Raw genomic sequence first — 17510 nt, forward strand, 5'->3', positions numbered from 1 at the left:
TTAAATGTACTTATAATAACAAGGAAATACAAATAGCATCATATTAATAATATTTATAATAAATGACAAAATGTATTATTATTATTTATTTATTTTTACATAAAAATCTGTCAGGTCATTTTCCTACCCTGGGAACACAACTGTAATATTATTAAAGCATGGACACCGTATGATGACACACACACACGCGCGCACACACACACACACACACACACACACACACACACACACACACACACACACACACACACACACACACACACACACACACACACACACACAGCCGGTGGATGGATTTTTCACGCTGCATTCTAACCGGTGTGACGTCAATCCATGAAGAGAGAGGGAAAGAGAGAGAGAGTGTGTGTGAGAGAGAGTGTGTGTGTGAGAGAGTGTGTGTGAGAGAGAGTGTGTGTGAGAGAGTGTGTGTGTGATAGAGAGAGAGAAAGAGTGGAGGCTGCGTTTCGCGGATAGATCTCTAGACCCTGAGGCAGCAGCTTCACCTCCTACTCCTCCTCATCCTCAACTCTTCACCACCGGGCAGCGGGGCACCGACCAGCCGGTCTGCGGGGTGTCAAACCCGGCTGGAACTAATGCAACATGCCCGCTGTTCGTCAGCTGCAGTCGGTGTCGTTTCTTCCACTTCTGGGGGGATTAACGCGGAGGAGCGGACGGAGACTCCCGGTGGATCTTTATTTATGAGAAGCAGCTGCTCATTCCTTCTTCTTCTTCTCTTTAAATCTGTCCATCCTGCTGATGTCAGGTCGGATGCTTCCTCTAATGATTATCTGGATCTGCAACATGTCTTTTACTAAGGACGGACTTTCACTGCTTTAAGAAAGAAAATGTGCACCAAAAACTACTTCATCCATAATGCCTGTTTCTTATTTAAAGCAGCATTGCAGTGGTTGTGCATGTTTGTGAAGTCTTGCATCGATAATAAGTAATCACGTTATCGTTTTTATTCACTTCTGGGGGGATTTTGGAGACTCTTGAGGACTGGGAAACTGAACCTCCAGAGCACATTTTGTGTTTTTGATGAACATGCTTCGCCTCTGCTGCTGCTGCTGCTGCTTTAACCCTCCTGTGTTCGGGTCAAATCTCACTGATTTACTACTTCCATTAATATTTGGACAATGGCTGATCACCACTTCCATTGAATTTTGAGTGGTTTAGTCAACTTTGTATGGTGTTCCCAGTCAGCCATGGGTAACCCTAGATGATGTTCTTCCATCAGATACACACCCACAAATCACCAAAATGTTAATTTCTCATTTTCAGCTTCTATTCTTTGTATATTCACTGCAGTTATTCCTGTAAACCAGTATTCTAAGACCTTGTTCACAGTTTAATAGTGTGTTCAACAATATTTGGTGATTGATGGTGTGTTAATATAAGAGCAGTGAAAACAGACCGGTGACATTCGAGAACACCAGAGAGAAGGAGGAGAGAATCGGACACGACAGGAGGGTTGAAACACCTCCCCCGCTGTGGATTTGTCACTTAAGAGATGCCACCTGTCTCTGGGGTCCGTCCTGCTCTCCGGACCGGGATGGATGTGTCGCAGTGAGGAGGCTCCGGGATATTCACAGTTTGGACTTTTTGGACTGAGTCTCTCCCTCATGCTGCTCCTCCGGCTGGCCTGGGCTCTGACTGCCGCCGCGGTCTGCTTCCTGATCCTCCTGATCCTCCACAACCACATCCTCCGAGAAGGTACGACTCTGTGTGTGTGTGTGTGTGTGTGTGTGTGTGTGTGTGTGTGTGTGTGTGTCAATGTCAATTTTATTGTCAATTTTGCAGTTTGTGTGTTTACGCGGGGGTTCGAAATACTGTTTCCACACAACCCAGAGGATTAAAAAATACAATATTACAAAATATATTTATATATATATACATAAATACACACCTGTACTCCCACTACTCACATACATAATCAACATATACACACATTGAATGGGATAAATAATAAAGGCACACAGTCAAAACAAAACGGATGTGGTTGAATATATTCCAGTAAAAAATGTACATTGTGTGTGTGTGTGTGTGTGTGTGTGTGTGTGTGTGTGTGTGTGTGTGTGTGTGTGTGTGTGTGTGTGTGTGTGTGTGTGTGTGTGTGTGTGTGTGTGCACGCGCGGGGGCCAGATGTTGAGTGGGAGAGATTTGTTTTCTTTACAATTGTGTGTGAAACGGAGAAAAGCAGTGTATCATACAGACGCTCAAATTGCAGAATAAAACCCTCAAAACAGCTGATGATTAATCCATTCATCAACTGCACCACCTGTGAATGAATGCATGCTACAGGAAACAACATGTCTTTATTTTTACCTTATTCTCATTATTAGTTAACACCACACACGCTGGTAGTTGATCATTTGCTCTAATGGGTCACATGGGTGTGGTTAGTGGTATTTAGAGCACCTTGTGTATGCAGGTTATGTAGTATGACAACATGGGTGAGCTTAGCTGTGGAAGAAATACCAAACATGAAATATCCTTAAACGTTAACTTCAGTTCATACTTTCATACGAGCAAAGTTTGACCCCTGATTGACCCCTACCATAAGCCCATCTTTATATCGCATGTTCTACTGTCGCTCTACACCCCTCCCCCCCGTCCTTACCTGCACACCTGCTCACACTCCCCAGTCGGCCACGCAGTACGACACACTCATGCCAGACTGTCGGCCATCTGTTCAGCCGGTTTGACTTTTAGCTGCTCGCCCACCAGACTGTTTACCCTCCGATTGACCCTTTTAATTTCGCCCGCCAGGTGGAAGACATATTCAGATTGTTTACTGAATTAAAATGACTAATACCACACTTTGGACATTTTCAGCAGGAGGGGACTCTTTAAAGTAGAGACTCTACATACTGATATACACCTGAACATCAGCAGGAGAGGACTCTTTAAAGTAGAGACACTACATACTGATATACACCTGAACATCAGCAGGAGAGGACTCTTTAAAGTAGAGACGCTACATACTGATATACACCTGAACATCAGCAGGAGAGGACTCTTTAAAGTAGAGACACTACATACTGATATACACCTGAACATCAGCAGGAGAGGACTCTTTAAAGTAGAGACACTACATACTGATATACACCTGAACATCAGCAGGAGAGGACTCTTTAAAGTAGAGACTCTACATACTGATATACACCTGAACATCAGCAGGAGAGGACTCTTTAAAGTAGAGACGCTACATACTGATATACACCTGAACATCAGCAGGAGAGGACTCTTTAAAGTAGAGACGCTACATACTGATATACACCTAAACGTCAGCAGGAGAGGACTCTTTAAAGTAGAGACACTACATACTGATATACACCTGAACATCAGCAGGAGAGGACTCTTTAAAGTAGAGACACTACATACTGATATACACCTGAACATCAGCAGGAGAGGACTCTTTAAAGTAGAGACTCTACATACTGATATACACCTGAACATCAGCAGGAGAGGACTCTTTAAAGTAGAGACGCTACATACTGATATATACCTGAACATCAGCAGGAGAGGACTCTTTAAAGTAGAGACACTACATACTGATATACACCTGAACATCAGCAGGAGAAGACTCTTTAAAGTAGAGACTCTACATACTGATATACACCTGAACATCAGCAGGAGAGGACTCTTTAAAGTAGAGACACTACATACTGATATACACCTGAACATCAGCAGGAGAGGACTCTTTAAAGTAGAGACACTACATACTGATATACACCTGAACATCAGCAGGAGAAGACTCTTTAAAGTAGAGACTCTACATACTGATATACACCTGAACATCAGCAGGAGAGGACTCTTTAAAGTAGAAACACTGCATACTGATATACACCTGAACATCAGCAGGAGAAGACTCTTTAAAGTAGAGACTCTACATACTGATATACACCTGAACATCAGCAGGAGAGGACTCTTTAAAGTAGAAACACTGCATACTGATATACACCTGAACATCAGCAGGAGAAGACTCTTTAAAGTAGAGACACTGCATACTGATATACACCTGAACATCAGCAGGAGAAGACTCTTTAAAGTAGAGACTCTACATACTGATATACACCTGAACATCAGCAGGAGAAGACTCTTTAAAGTAGAGACACTACATACTGATATACACCTGAACATCAGCAGGAGAGGACTCTTTAAAGTAGAGACACTGCATACTGATATACACCTGAACATCAGCAGGAGAGGACTCTTTAAAGTAGAGACACTACATACTGATATACACCTGAACATCAGCAGGAGAGGACTCTTTAAAGTAGAGACGCTACATACTGATATACACCTGAACATCAGCAGGAGAGGACTCTTTAAAGTAGAGACACTACATACTGATATACACCTGAACATCAGCAGGAGAGGACTCTTTAAAGTAGAGACTCTACATACTGATATACACCTGAACATCAGCAGGAGAGGACTCTTTAAAGTAGAGACACTACATACTGATATACACCTGAACATCAGCAGGAGAGGACTCTTTAAAGTAGAGACGCTACATACTGATATACACCTGAACATCAGCAGGAGAGGACTCTTTAAAGTAGAGACACTACATACTGATATACACCTGAACATCAGCAGGAGAGGACTCTTTAAAGTAGAGACGCTACATACTGATATACACCTGAACATCAGCAGGAGAGGACTCTTTAAAGTAGAGACTCTACATACTGATATACACCTGAACATCAGCAGGAGAGGACTCTTTAAAGTAGAGACGCTACATACTGATATACACCTGAACATCAGCAGGAGAGGACTCTTTAAAGTAGAGACAATCTAAAATCCAGCAGCTGTTAGGTGAAATATCATCTCTCCCTTATTTTGAAGGGAGAGATGAGTTTGTCAGGTTTAAAACGGATCAGTAAACCAGTTGTTCCTGTCTTGATGAATGATGTTAAAGGTTCATGATATTTATTTTGATGTTACACAGCCCGTCATGTTAACGAATGTACTTGGATGTACTGCCTCTACCTCTTCGGTCATCTCAGTGAGCAAAACTCTAATGACTGCAGACTGTAATTCCCTGACGCTCTCTGTTTACTCACTTTCTCTTTTCCTTTTCTCTGCCTGCTCATAAAGCTCCGTTAGATCCTGGAAACAAGCTTATTATGCAGCAGATACACTGTGGTGCCTGCGGTGTAGAAAAAAAGCTTACCAAAGGAGCCTTTCGAGCCCAAATGAATTCTGAATGCTCCATTAAGTCGAGCATATTCACGGGAGTTATGAACACAGTGAGTTACAGAGAGGATCCGCGGCTGAGAAGGAAAAACAAAACACAAACAGAAATTAACGGAGCACGAAGCTGCAGAGGGTGTAATTGGATTTGAATGAATTAATCCGGAGGAGGAACATCAGCGAGCGATTCAACAGTGAGCACGAAACATTTGAATCCCACACAATGACAGTCTCTGCAGAGGCAAAGTCAGCTTTCACTGAACTCGTTTTATCCTCAAAAAAGTCAACATATCCGAACCAGAACGTCTTTATTCGTCAGATTGAAGTAAAAAGAATAGACTTACATATGATATCAAAAGCAGGCACACAATATTAGTAATAAATACAACATAAACAAAATCAAATGTAAAGAGAGGTGGTATTTATTTTCTTTTGTAAATGACTGTATAACATAGTATTAGATAGCAATGTCTTTACATTTTAACTCAATTTAAAGAAAGAAATCAAATGTATAACTACACTGGCCGAGTTTTTATTGTATTTTGAATTGTTTTCCTTTCATGTAAACTTCTTTATTGTAATTCAGCATTTATTGCATTTTAAATAGTGTTTTCCAACAGCTTTAGGGACATGTCTCCATGCTTCAATGTTCAAAAGGCTCTTTATGTTTCTCATGCTGCCTGTGCTGCAGCTCCTCTTTTCACCCTCTGTCTGAAACCAGAGCCCAGTCTGCTCTGATTGGTTAGCTGTTGTGATTGATCAACCGCTTAGAGATGTCCCGCCCCTTAGCCTGTCACGTACAATGTGTTGGAGCGCTAGCCAATAGGAGCGGGAGTGTTACATAGTGATGTCACTTTGTTACAGAAGTGAAAAAGGAGTCCAATGGAGGCGTTTCAGGCAGGGGGGGGGGGGAGTGTGTGGGGATTTTAGCCTTTAGAGACCATTTACATGCACCAAAACCTACAACACATAACAGGAAAAGGAAAACTCCAAAAGGAAGAAGAGGGCGTCTGTAGATTATTGTTTCCAGACCGGCAACAGTTATGTTTGCGACCCTAAAGTCACGACAAAAACACCGTTAAATATATTTCCTTTTATTATTTGTGACTGGTGTGCAGCGGTTTCTAAATGGCCTCATTAACTGGCGATCAGCCAACAGCCGCCGAATCCAATCCCAGCCTCCTCGTTATTCCTCTGGCGGTGACTGCAGTGTTCCCGCGCTCTGATTATTGTTCTTATTTTCAATTTGCAGCGGATTTAAGAAAGATGAAAGCTCACATCAACTAGATGTCAGAGAGTCGTCCTCCCTCTCGTGTTCAGGAATAGATTAGATGTCAGCTGTGATTGAGAAAACAGAAGTCAGAGCGGAGAGAACAACGAGCTGGGGTTTAATGACTCTGTCTGCTGTAACGTGTGGAGACGTTCTGATTCATCTGTGAGACGAATCCCAGTCAGATACAACAATAGTTTCAGATGAATCGCTGCAGGCGGGAAGTCGTTACCGTCACTCCGGTAAAAACAATCTAAAGTTATGCAAGATATAGAGACAGATAAAAAAAGACATTATCTTTGTCACACTTGCTTTTTTGAGATGGAGGAAAAATGTTGTACTTATTTATTGAGGAAAATTAAAGCTCTAGATTCTCTGAATGTTTGATGTTTTTTGTGATTTTCAAAAATGTATTTATTTATGTATTAACTCATTTATATTTGTATTGATATTTATGTATTTATTATTATTATTATTATTATATTATTATTATTATTATGCTGTTTGAGGGAACACTCACACAAAAAGAGAATTCTAGAAACAATTTTACAAAAATATGTAGATTTACATGTTTTCATTTTATTTGTCAGAAATCCAACAAACTTTTAGAGTTTTAAAATGTGACCTCAACGATCCTGGGTAACCCGAAAGAACGGCTTTATTTCTCTTGAAAATATTTACTATTTATTTTTAAATCCACTTCATTTTTCATTTACCTTGAAGCTGCATTTTACAGTCTTCATAAAAAGTAGTGAGTTTTCATGCTTCAGACGTACTTTGGTACCTATGTGGAGTTTTAGTTACAGGAATCCGTGAAAAAACAAAACCAAACTGTGTAACATGTGTGACACGCCCCTCTCACCTGCTCACACACCTGCATCACATCCAATTAGCCTGGTATTTAGGTTCCCTACTCACTACAACTCTTGGCTCTCTACATGCAAGACCTTCCCGCACTCTTTTTTGAACTGATTTCTTGCCTCAGCCTTCTGTCCCTGACCCTGATTCCAGCCCATGTGCTTCCTGGTTCCTGAATTCCTGTTCTGGTGGCTGTTAGGCGTTTCACCGGTGTGAGTTTTTCCTGCATTGCGATTTATTCTGCCCTGAACTGAGAGGCAACAACAGTCCTGTGAAACTGCTAGTTATACATATACCTGCATCAGATTTAATAGAAGTCATTACGAACTAATACTCTGGTCCAGGGTGCTGCAATTGGGTCCTAGGTACCCCCTGTTAAAATATTTCTCACAAATAAAGGAAAGGCTATTAGAAATACCAGACCATGTGAAATCTGTTCAAGAGGGTACATATCCTGTTAGCTCAGTAGTTGGAAGGCGTTCCTTTATTCCTAAGAAGTTTTAAGGTACAGTTTATGACACCTACAACCTTCACTGTGATCATAAAATATTAACGGCCGCTCAAAACATCACGTTCCTTTTTATTGCACCACTTTACTTTTTATGTGGTGAAGGGATTTGGCAGCACGTTAGCTTAAATCTCCTTCTGGTCTTAAACTGAACACATAAACACGGCGATCAATGAGAGCACAACTCAACGTAATATATTACATTAGCGTCACAATTATAACACTTGCCAAACAAGTCCACATTTCATTTTTACAGGGGTATTTTAAAACGTGTTGTAATGCAGGCACGGTAATCCATGCAGAAAGAGGCCCGAGATCCTGGGAATTCTTTATGGTAGTCTTGAAAGTAATACGCTGTTTTTCTGGAGTCACAGTCTCCACCCGTCACGAACACTTTTTAATTTAAATCAGAATATTTTATTTATTTTAACTTTTGTTTTTGGTTCCTTTTCTTTTCTTTCAGATGTTTAGATTTTTTATATTTATGAAAGAAAATGAAAACCTGAACTTCTGTGAATATTTGTGTTTTTTGGTTTATTTTCAGGAGTGAATACAATGAAAGAAAAGTAATACTTTAAGCCTTTTTATCTATTATCTGTTATTTAATTTTAGTCCTTACATTTTTTAAATTAAAAACGTTTTATTTATATTTAATTTGGTTATTTTTTTTATCTCTTTTTTTTCTTCTAATTATATATCTTTTTATTTATGATAGAAAAATGTAAGAACATTACTTCAAAGTAAGATTTTCTGCAGCAGCCAAGTCAGTAGCTACAGCACTAAATGCACCTTATACCCAAATATGTCATACACAAATGAAGGGAAATATTAAGGTATTAAATAGAAAGAGGTGGATGTAATAATCCTGAAGATTGACAGATGAAAACAGCAAACGAACAAAAGATTACTGATCAGTTCTACAGCGTTAGATATGATTACACTCAGAGGAATGAAGTCTCCTCTCTCTGTCAGATAATAAGCTCCAACTCCTTTCACTGTGACCTTTAGAAATGAAAATGCATAAAGAGCTGAGCTCAAAAAGTGTCTTTGTTCAGAGGATGAGGAGGAGGAGGAGGCCATCATCAGCTTTAGCAGAGTTGAGGTTTATTAGCGTCCATGTAGCCTCGAGGCTAACAGGGTGGAAGAACACGTCTGACAGGAAGCATGAGTCGTGCTAATGCAAACTCTCAGCATTAATTATGAGCTTTATTTAAACTGCAGACACAGAGACCTGAACTCTGTTAGGGTTTTATAAGCAGTGGAGGAAGAACAATTCAGATTATTTCAGGAGGTTCTATAAGGATTTTAGTTTTTTAGTATGTGTGTTGTAGGTTTTAGTACATGTCAATGGTCTGCAGAGGCTAAAAACCCTGTGTTTCCACCAGAGGGATTGGTCCCATCTGCTGAGCAACGTGAAGAGTAGAGAGTCTCCACATCTTCCTGGAAGTCTGTTTAATTATTTTGTGTGAGAAACTAAATGACCTGCAGCCGGTATTTGATATGATGTTGATATTTTTCACGCTCTGATTCAAAGGCCCTCCGTCTTTTCGAAGAACCGCTTCCTCCGTCTCATATATTCAAGGGAAACACATTTGAAGATCCTCCAATAATGCAATACAGTTAAAACGTAAAAGATAATAGTTGTATTAAATATTGCAACCTCAATGTAAAGACCATTAAAATCAAACTGAATGAATAATTGGAAACTGCAAAGTGAAATCTAATATTGTATATTGTAATAACACATACATATGGTTAAAGAGAAGACCCAGTTTTCCCCGACTCTGAGGTCCTGGTCCTTTTTTAAAGAGGGGAAGGGGGGTGCATGTCTCTATTGATGACAGTTAATCAGCATGCAGGGGGGGGCTTCCTCCCTCACTACTGCGACCAAATACAGCTTCTGATTCCCCCGTCGTTCATCCCTCCAGCAGAGGAGAGATCGTTTAAACGGCCAGACATCAACGTATGGCTAGGGTTAAAGTAAATAAAGAATGCTCTAAGTAAATTAACACTGATGTGAATTTGACAACTAGTTTGTTGTTGTCTGATCCTCATGTTGAAAGCACCCCTTTAAATATCGTGTGCTCATTGGTGTCTTAAAGTGTATATTAAAATGGACTTTTGAATCTGTTTAATACAAACATATGCCTCCCCTGTTTGTTAAGAGACCCAGAAAGTGTCAGCATTAAAGGTTGTCTCTCTGGAGCTCCTCGGTTGGTCGGTGGAGAGCCAGAAACACTGTAGAAAGGGGCGTGGCCAGCAGCAGCTCATTAGCATTTAAAGCTACACACACAGAATAAGCACTTTTGGATGAGGGCTGAAACAGAGGGGCTACCTGCTTGCTATTTAAGTGAAAAACAGTAAAATACGTGACCTTACAAACTCCTTCTACGGTAAAAATCAATGACTAATCATCAAAGGATTTCTTTGAAACAACCAATAAGAGAAGGCTCTGTCAATCTTCCCATGAATGAATTGAATGTTTTGATTAAAAACGTCAGAAATAAAGTGATATTTCGTTGTTGTTTCTATAGTCCAAAGTCCTTCTTCAAACTGTTTTCTAGTTAACTTTGCAGCATGGTTGAAGTGGTGTCAGTGCCAGTTTGTTGGCCTAAAATGCATTCTTCATAACACCTTATATAGTTGATTCTTTTATCAATATGTACTTGTTTTCGGTGTGTGCACAAGTGCTTTTACACTGACATGAATGGTGCAAAACGTCTGGACACGTGTCACTCTCAAGGATCTCCATGTCTTGAGAATGGCTGCAGTGGTTGAAGTCACAAACCAGGTTTAAACATTTGCATTTTAAAGAAAAAGGTCAAAAGCAAGTTCATTTTGAGACACTTCTTTACTATCACCACTACTGTACACAGTATACCTCAGCATGTGTTGAAGTATCCACATATATAACACCTACCAACCAATCAGATGGCAGAATTCTGTTTCCGTGGTAACTGTGGTATGATTTCCGCAGAAAGTGAGGATGACTGACTGACAGGAAACAATCAGTCGAGAGTTCAGACGTTCAGCAGCCGTCAGTCAAAAACCCTGAGTGTGTTCGGCATGAGGAGGGATATTTCTTCCCTCTTTCGTTTTGAAACTTCTACCTCAGGAGAGTTGAAGCCTTTAATGGTCATGTCTGAGCTAGTGGAGACTGGAAATCTGTTCATTAATTTACCCAAGCCCAGACACAAATTCATCACTGTGAACCGAAGCCTAATTCTGTCTTTCCAGAAGTAGTAGAAGAAGGACTAAAACTTCTGAATCCCTCTGTAGGCGGCCTGCAGTTTGTCAGCTGTGACACTAATGAGAGAAACAACTAAACAGAAGACTTTGCCTCGTGCAGAAAACAGCGTGAAAACAACACTTTCAAACACCTGGGAAGATGATCTTTTATTCTGCATTGTCAGAAAACAAATCCAAGTTCTCAGAAACTTGGGGCGGAACTCTTTATGGGATCATTTTCTCTGGTATGGTCTGTGTTAATCATCACGTGTTAGCTCTCAAACTGAGGCTGTTAAGTTAGAAACAACAGACGACAAAATAAATGAATGACCAAATAATGAGAAAGGTTGCGTAACCACGGACAAAAGGTCTTCATCATGTTCTTTGTACCTGTTGTGTATTTTGGGTCGTCACTGCCAGTTACATCTATACGGAGTCCTGCTCTCCTTTTCTGGGTTTCTTTCGCATAAATGACCAGCTACCTGCGAAGGATCCTGCTTATGTCAAGGCTGCTAAATAAATCAATAATTTGACACAAAAAATATATCAAGCATTGCCTGAGTCCATACCATGTTCCCTTTAGTGTTTACTTCCTGTCTGTCTGTCTGTCTGTCTGTCTGTCTGTCTGTCTGTCTGTCTGTCTGTCTGTCTGTCTGTCTGTCTGTCTGTCTGTCTGTCTGTCTGTCTGTCTGTCTGTCTGTCTGTCTTCTTCTGCTGTTCCCTTTAGTGTTTACTTCCTGTCTGTCTTCTTCTGCTGTTCCCTTTAGTGTTTACTTCCTGTCTGTCTTCTTCTGCTGTTCCCTTTAGTGTTTACTTCCTGTCTGTCTTCTTCTGCTGTTCCCTTTAGTGTTAACTTCCTGTCTGTCTTCTTCTGCTGTTCCCTTTAGTGTTTACTTCCTGTCTGTCTTCTCTGCTGTTCCCATTAGTGTCTACTTCCTGTCTGTGTTTTGGTCGGACGGTGTTCTGCAGATTGATTTGAATGCACATAGTCCTAGGTTCAGAGTGTCCTAAGCAACAGTCTGCTATACAGATGTAAGAGAATCAGAATCCAGCATTCAGCTAAGCCCTTTGTCAACATGATGTACCTCGATGCTTCCCTCAGGTCAGCTGCTGGCAGGGACTTGTGAGATCGTGGCTCTGGATCGAGACAGCAGCCAGCCGAGGAGGACCATCGCCCGGCAGACGGCTCGCTGTGCCTGCAAGAAAGGACAGATCGCTGGGACGACACGAGCCAGGCCGACCTGCGTCGACAGTAAGTCGAGAAGCATTCTTATTTAAAAACAACGAAACATTTGTGTGCATCCCTTTTAGTATAACACAGGATTCTGCACGGTCTAACCTTTTTACCAGAAGACGATTTCAATCATTCTTACCTTTCTAAAGTAGGGGGATCTTTGTCCTTCAGTGTACTTGTTGAACTTCTTTGATATGGTTAGGGAACAATGTTGACAGTCGGTTGGAAACAGGAAACAAAAAGCAGTCCGGTGTGAAATCTGATGTCTTCCTGAGCCTCTTCATTTGCGTTCCTCCCTTACAAACTGTCTTCCCTATCTCCCTGTATATTTCCCGTTATTAAATGAACCTAATCATTCCCTTATCCGTTGAAAAAACCTGCATTCACCCTCCAGCTGTAACACTGCATTATAGTGCCTGAACCCCCTGCAAATAACCAGTATGCAACCCAAAGATATCGACTGGTTGTCTTATTATTTCCCAGTGTGGAGGCCGGGAGACACTCCAAATACCCAAGCGTATGTGCACACACTCTAAGAAAGGGAGTTTTTCTCATAATTCATCCCTTTTAACAAGTACTTTTTCTACTGTTTCTCCTTCTGGATTAATGTTCACAGCAACCAGATGGTAGCTTAACGTGTTTTGGGTGAGAAATACAGATTTATTAAAGGTCTTTTTAGAGTCAAGATGCAGCGTCTTCTCTGAGGGTGTATATCAGTTCACAGCTTGTGGCTAAACTTGCACTTTATGTCGGAAACAAACACAGATTTCTGCATGTTCCCAAGGTTCAAAAAGGGAAAGCCCAGATGGGAACAGCCCCGAGTTGCATATCATTTCATCACCGGCTGCTTCCTGCTTTCTCGTTCTGCCATCTGGAGACGGTGAACAGCTGGAGCGACTGCTCTGCAGGGATCTCACAGGCTCTCCTGGAGATTTTCAGAGACTTAACAGTTGTTTATCTGAGTTGAAGAAACTCTCCTGCTGCTTTCCTCTCCATAACGCTTCTGTTAGATAGAACTTCAGATATTTTCTACTTCACATTTGCCTTCAGATCTTAGTTTTTCCTCACATCAGCAATGCTTTCCGTCGGGACAATTACAAACTTTTCACAAATGCTCAAGATTCACAGAAAGTGTGTTTTCACTACTTCAGCGTAAATGTATTTTGTAACCAGTTTGAGCTCTGTCCAAACTTTTTGCAAGACGGAAAGATGGCATGGTTGGCTCTGTCCAATACTTCCTGAATGTGTGAAGAAGATTCACCATTAGTAGACTGTGTGAGTGTCCAGGAGTAGAGACCAGGGCTCGCACAGGTATGCACAAGATGGATAGAAAGCTGCCCCTCTGTTTGGGTTTTAGTTCCACTTTAAATAACCTATACCCTGGCTATTTGTATCAGCATGATATTTGGTCCCTCTTCACCAAATGTGTGTTTTTGGAAGAGGTTTGTGTTGTTGGAAGTAACATTTGGATTGTTGCTTGAGGAAAGAGGTGCAGTTGGTCTGGATGGAGCTACAGCGTTGGTTATTGTAGATAAAGAGGTGGTTTGTGTTGTTGGCGCTAAGAGACATTGCTGGGGGTTAAAGTGTGTTTTGTTGGAGGTTAAGATGTAAAAGTGTGTGTTCTGGATTTTAAAGTTGATGTCTTTTCAGCTGAAGTGTGTGTGGTCGGAGCTAAAGAGAAGACGTATGTTTTATTGGAGGTAGAAGTTTGGGTTGTTTGAGGTAAAGAGACCAAGTCTGTGCCGTTGGGGCTGAAGAGGTAAAGGTGTGTGTTAAAGTGTGTGCGGTTGGATGTTAAAGTTTGTGTCTTTTGAGCTGAAGTTTGTTTTGTTTGAGGTACAGACACCAAGTTTGTGCTGTTGGGGCTGAAGAGGTAAAGGTGTGTGTTGTTGGAGGTAAAGAGACAGCGTTTGCTCTCAGTGATCAGAGGTGTGTGTGTGTGTGTGTGTGCGTGTGTGTGTGGCTCGGGGGTTTATTTCCAGCTGCAGACTCGATGCTGCCTGTCTCTGAGCTCTGACACTCATCAGCAGTTTCCTCTTGTGTTTCCTCCCTAAAATTCTCAGGAAAACTAAAACCACATAAACTCAATGATGTCTTTAATGCATTCAATTACTCTGAGCTGGTTGTTGTTGTTGTTGTTGTTGTTGTTGTTGTTGTTGTTGTTGTTGTTGTTGTTGTTTTAAAGGAGGCTTCAGATAATAAACTGGCTTACTAATCAACTACATGTATCTTTCAATGCAATACAAACACAGGCCAGTTTATTCATCCATTAAAAGCATTGGGCATTGAGCTTAAGAAACACAGCAGAATGAATACAGTCTTTAAAAGTAAACTCATAAAAGCTTAATTATATTTAGTAATTTATTCAAATACAATTTTGATTTAATGAAAATGCAGCAAAACATTAGAAAATTCTTCAGTCTTGATTTAAATCTAGGGAGTTTTCTGGTTGTTTGTCCCTGAAATAATAATAATAATAATAATAAAAATAATACTTAAACTAATAATAATAATAATAATAATAATAATAATAATAATACTTAAACTAATAATAATAATAATAATAATAATAAAAAAAATAATAATAATAATAATAATAATTATAATAATAATAAAAATAATAATAATAAAAATAAAAATAAAAATAATAATAATAATAATAATAATAATAATAATTAATAATAATAATACTTAAACTAATAAAAAATAATAGTAATAATAAAAATAAAATAAAAAATAATAATAATAATAATAATAATAATAATAATAATAATAATAATGTTTTGAAGTTACTTTTAACATCAGTTTTAGATGTTATGATATTTCCATTTAAAAATCAGACAAAATGTTGAGATAATATGCAGAAATTATGTATAAATGAATGCTCTTCACTCTTAATCAAAGTCCAAAAAGACAGTCATTTTAACCGCAGTGAAAAACAGCTCATGTTTGTATTATTTTTTGCAAACGTTAGTCCCTCTGTAACCTTTACAGAGCTGGTATTTACGTCAGTTTGTGTTTTCTGCTGCAATCTCAGGTCACACAAACTCTGGAGCTTCTTTAATGTCTCAGGGAGTAAACACTGGGGGTTTGGATAAATAACAAATGATAAAACAGACTTTATTCAACAGGAAGCAAGACCTGGAAAAAACCCAGAAACAAAACAAAAAGTGTCCCCAAAACCAGATGAACAAAAACACTCTCTACCTCGTTATGGGGGCAGTCAGAAAATAAAGACCTTTATTTATTCAGAGGGAAGTTATTGTGCAGTTGTGTGAATATGAAACATCACTAAACGGATCCCAAAGTATAAATTATTCAGAGAGAAAAATGTGAACAAGGTGAGGGGTCATCAGGATTAGGTGCACACGTTAGTAATCACAATATTAATTTAGGTAAAAGCAATCCTATGAATTAAAGACATGCATTATACACTGAAGCGAAGGTACAATATGAGCCAGAAATACTGTATTTATACAAGAGATGTTTTATATTTAATGTCAGAAGCGTTTCTTTAATGTTGTAGTTGGTTAAACAGAAGCTAATTGCAACTATACTGAGTTTTTAATAAATAGTATTGCTTCATATTTTGTATTATCTGTGTTTTTTAGATATTTTTTAAGCACGACAGCTCTCATATAACGTAAAAAGTTCAGTATTTTTGTGTTGAGTCATACATCTTTCTGTGGGGTTTGGTTTCTTTAACATCGATGTTACTCTCTGCACAGTTGTTCTATTTATTAATGCATTGCATCTCCTGTCTTTCTGTAAGTGCATCTTCTCCTTGTTTCCTTTTTAAAATAACACATTGTAGGTCGGTGTGTCTGTATTTTCCGCCGGAATATAATCTGTGTGATGCATTAAGGTGTGTCTTACTAACTGACCTTCTAATAAACAGGAATCGTTCCAGATTATTCAGAAAGTCTTAAATAAAAGTCAGAGTGCTTTGTTTGTTTCTCGGTGACCTTTCCGCTGCACGTTGGTATTTCTGTCGGCTTGTGTCTCATTCACTCGCTTTGCTTTCTGTTGTTCTTCGACTGAAATCCTGCAGAAAGAGCTCAGAACAACGGGACTTTAATTTAGAAACTGCAAGTACTTTGCACGCTTTACGCTGTATAGTTCCTATGTTTATAAGATAGTTATTAGTAGGTCTATTGTAGTCTAATCTTACTTATTATGCATATTTAAAATGGTCCTTTTTTATATTTAGTACTCTAAAGGTACTCTACAGATATACTGTTCTCTATTTTTAACATGCAATACCTGTTTTACTGTATATGCCGCTGTAAATCCCGAATTGGGATAAATAAATGATATATCTAATTTAATCCAGAGGAAAGAAATATGTTTGCAAACAGGAAAGTTTCATCCTGATGGAAAGAAATCTTGTTAACTCTGGTTTAAAAAGTCTCTATATGTTTGATTTTGAAAGACTTTTAAGAAGTTGTTGTCAACATAAATCTTGAAAAAAAACATCTTGAATAAATCTGATTTTATTCACAGCCTCTGATCAGAAAATTAAAAAGAAATTCAGATTTTAACCCGCTGCTGTTTTGTTCCAGGCTTTACAGACGTTTGAATAAAAGAGGCCACAAGGCTTTAAGAGAGGACATGCAGAGAAGCAGAGAAACAAACAAGAGACGAGAAGCTTTTTCTCATCAGGTGAAGATGAACTGAAAAGGGCAGGGAGGCGATGCGTTCAGGGACAGTGAGGCGTTCAGGATCACCCCCGTTCAGGATTACCCCATCAGACAGAGGAGAGGAAACAAATACACGGTGGATAGAAGAGGAAGTAGCATGTGACTTTTTACAGTGACAAAAATCCTATCACGTACAATGTGTTGGAGCGCTAGCCAATACAAGCACGAGTGTGTGAGGTCACTATGTTCTGTAAGTAAGTAAAGGAGTCCAATGGAGGAGGGATTTCAGTCTTTGCAGACCATTTACATGCACTGAAACCTATAAAACACACTACAGGAAAGAGAAAACTCCCAAAAGAAAAAAAGGGTCCCTTTTTAATAATCGTGACATCACACCGTAACTATCATTTTATTTTGTGTCGTGAAACTGTTTAGGACTATTGACAAAATGATTCCATATGATTTATGATATCATTACTAAAACTTTGTTGGATATCATTTGAGTTGATTGAGTTTAATCTGAGAGACACATCTTGTAAGTGAGGTCCCGTTAGAGCTGGATGATGATTA

The 17510-nt window shown here is 39.4% G+C and overlaps 1 protein-coding gene across 1 annotated transcript in view; it reads left to right on the forward strand.

Moving 5' to 3' along the window:
• The first annotated feature begins 438 nt into the window (after positions 1-438).
• Positions 439-17510, forward strand: part of LOC134883420 (chemokine-like protein TAFA-5) — a 28278-nt gene continuing 11206 nt past the window's right edge. The window contains exons 1-2 of the mRNA XM_063911785.1: positions 439-1713; positions 12169-12318. Coding sequence (XP_063767855.1) covers positions 1557-1713; positions 12169-12318 — 307 coding nt within the window. The 5' untranslated portion in view covers positions 439-1556. The remainder of the gene's footprint in view (positions 1714-12168; positions 12319-17510) is intronic.

The sequence above is a fragment of the Eleginops maclovinus genome, chromosome 2 (assembly GCF_036324505.1).
Source record: "Eleginops maclovinus isolate JMC-PN-2008 ecotype Puerto Natales chromosome 2, JC_Emac_rtc_rv5, whole genome shotgun sequence".
Classification (NCBI taxonomy): Eukaryota; Metazoa; Chordata; class Actinopteri; order Perciformes; family Eleginopidae; genus Eleginops; species Eleginops maclovinus.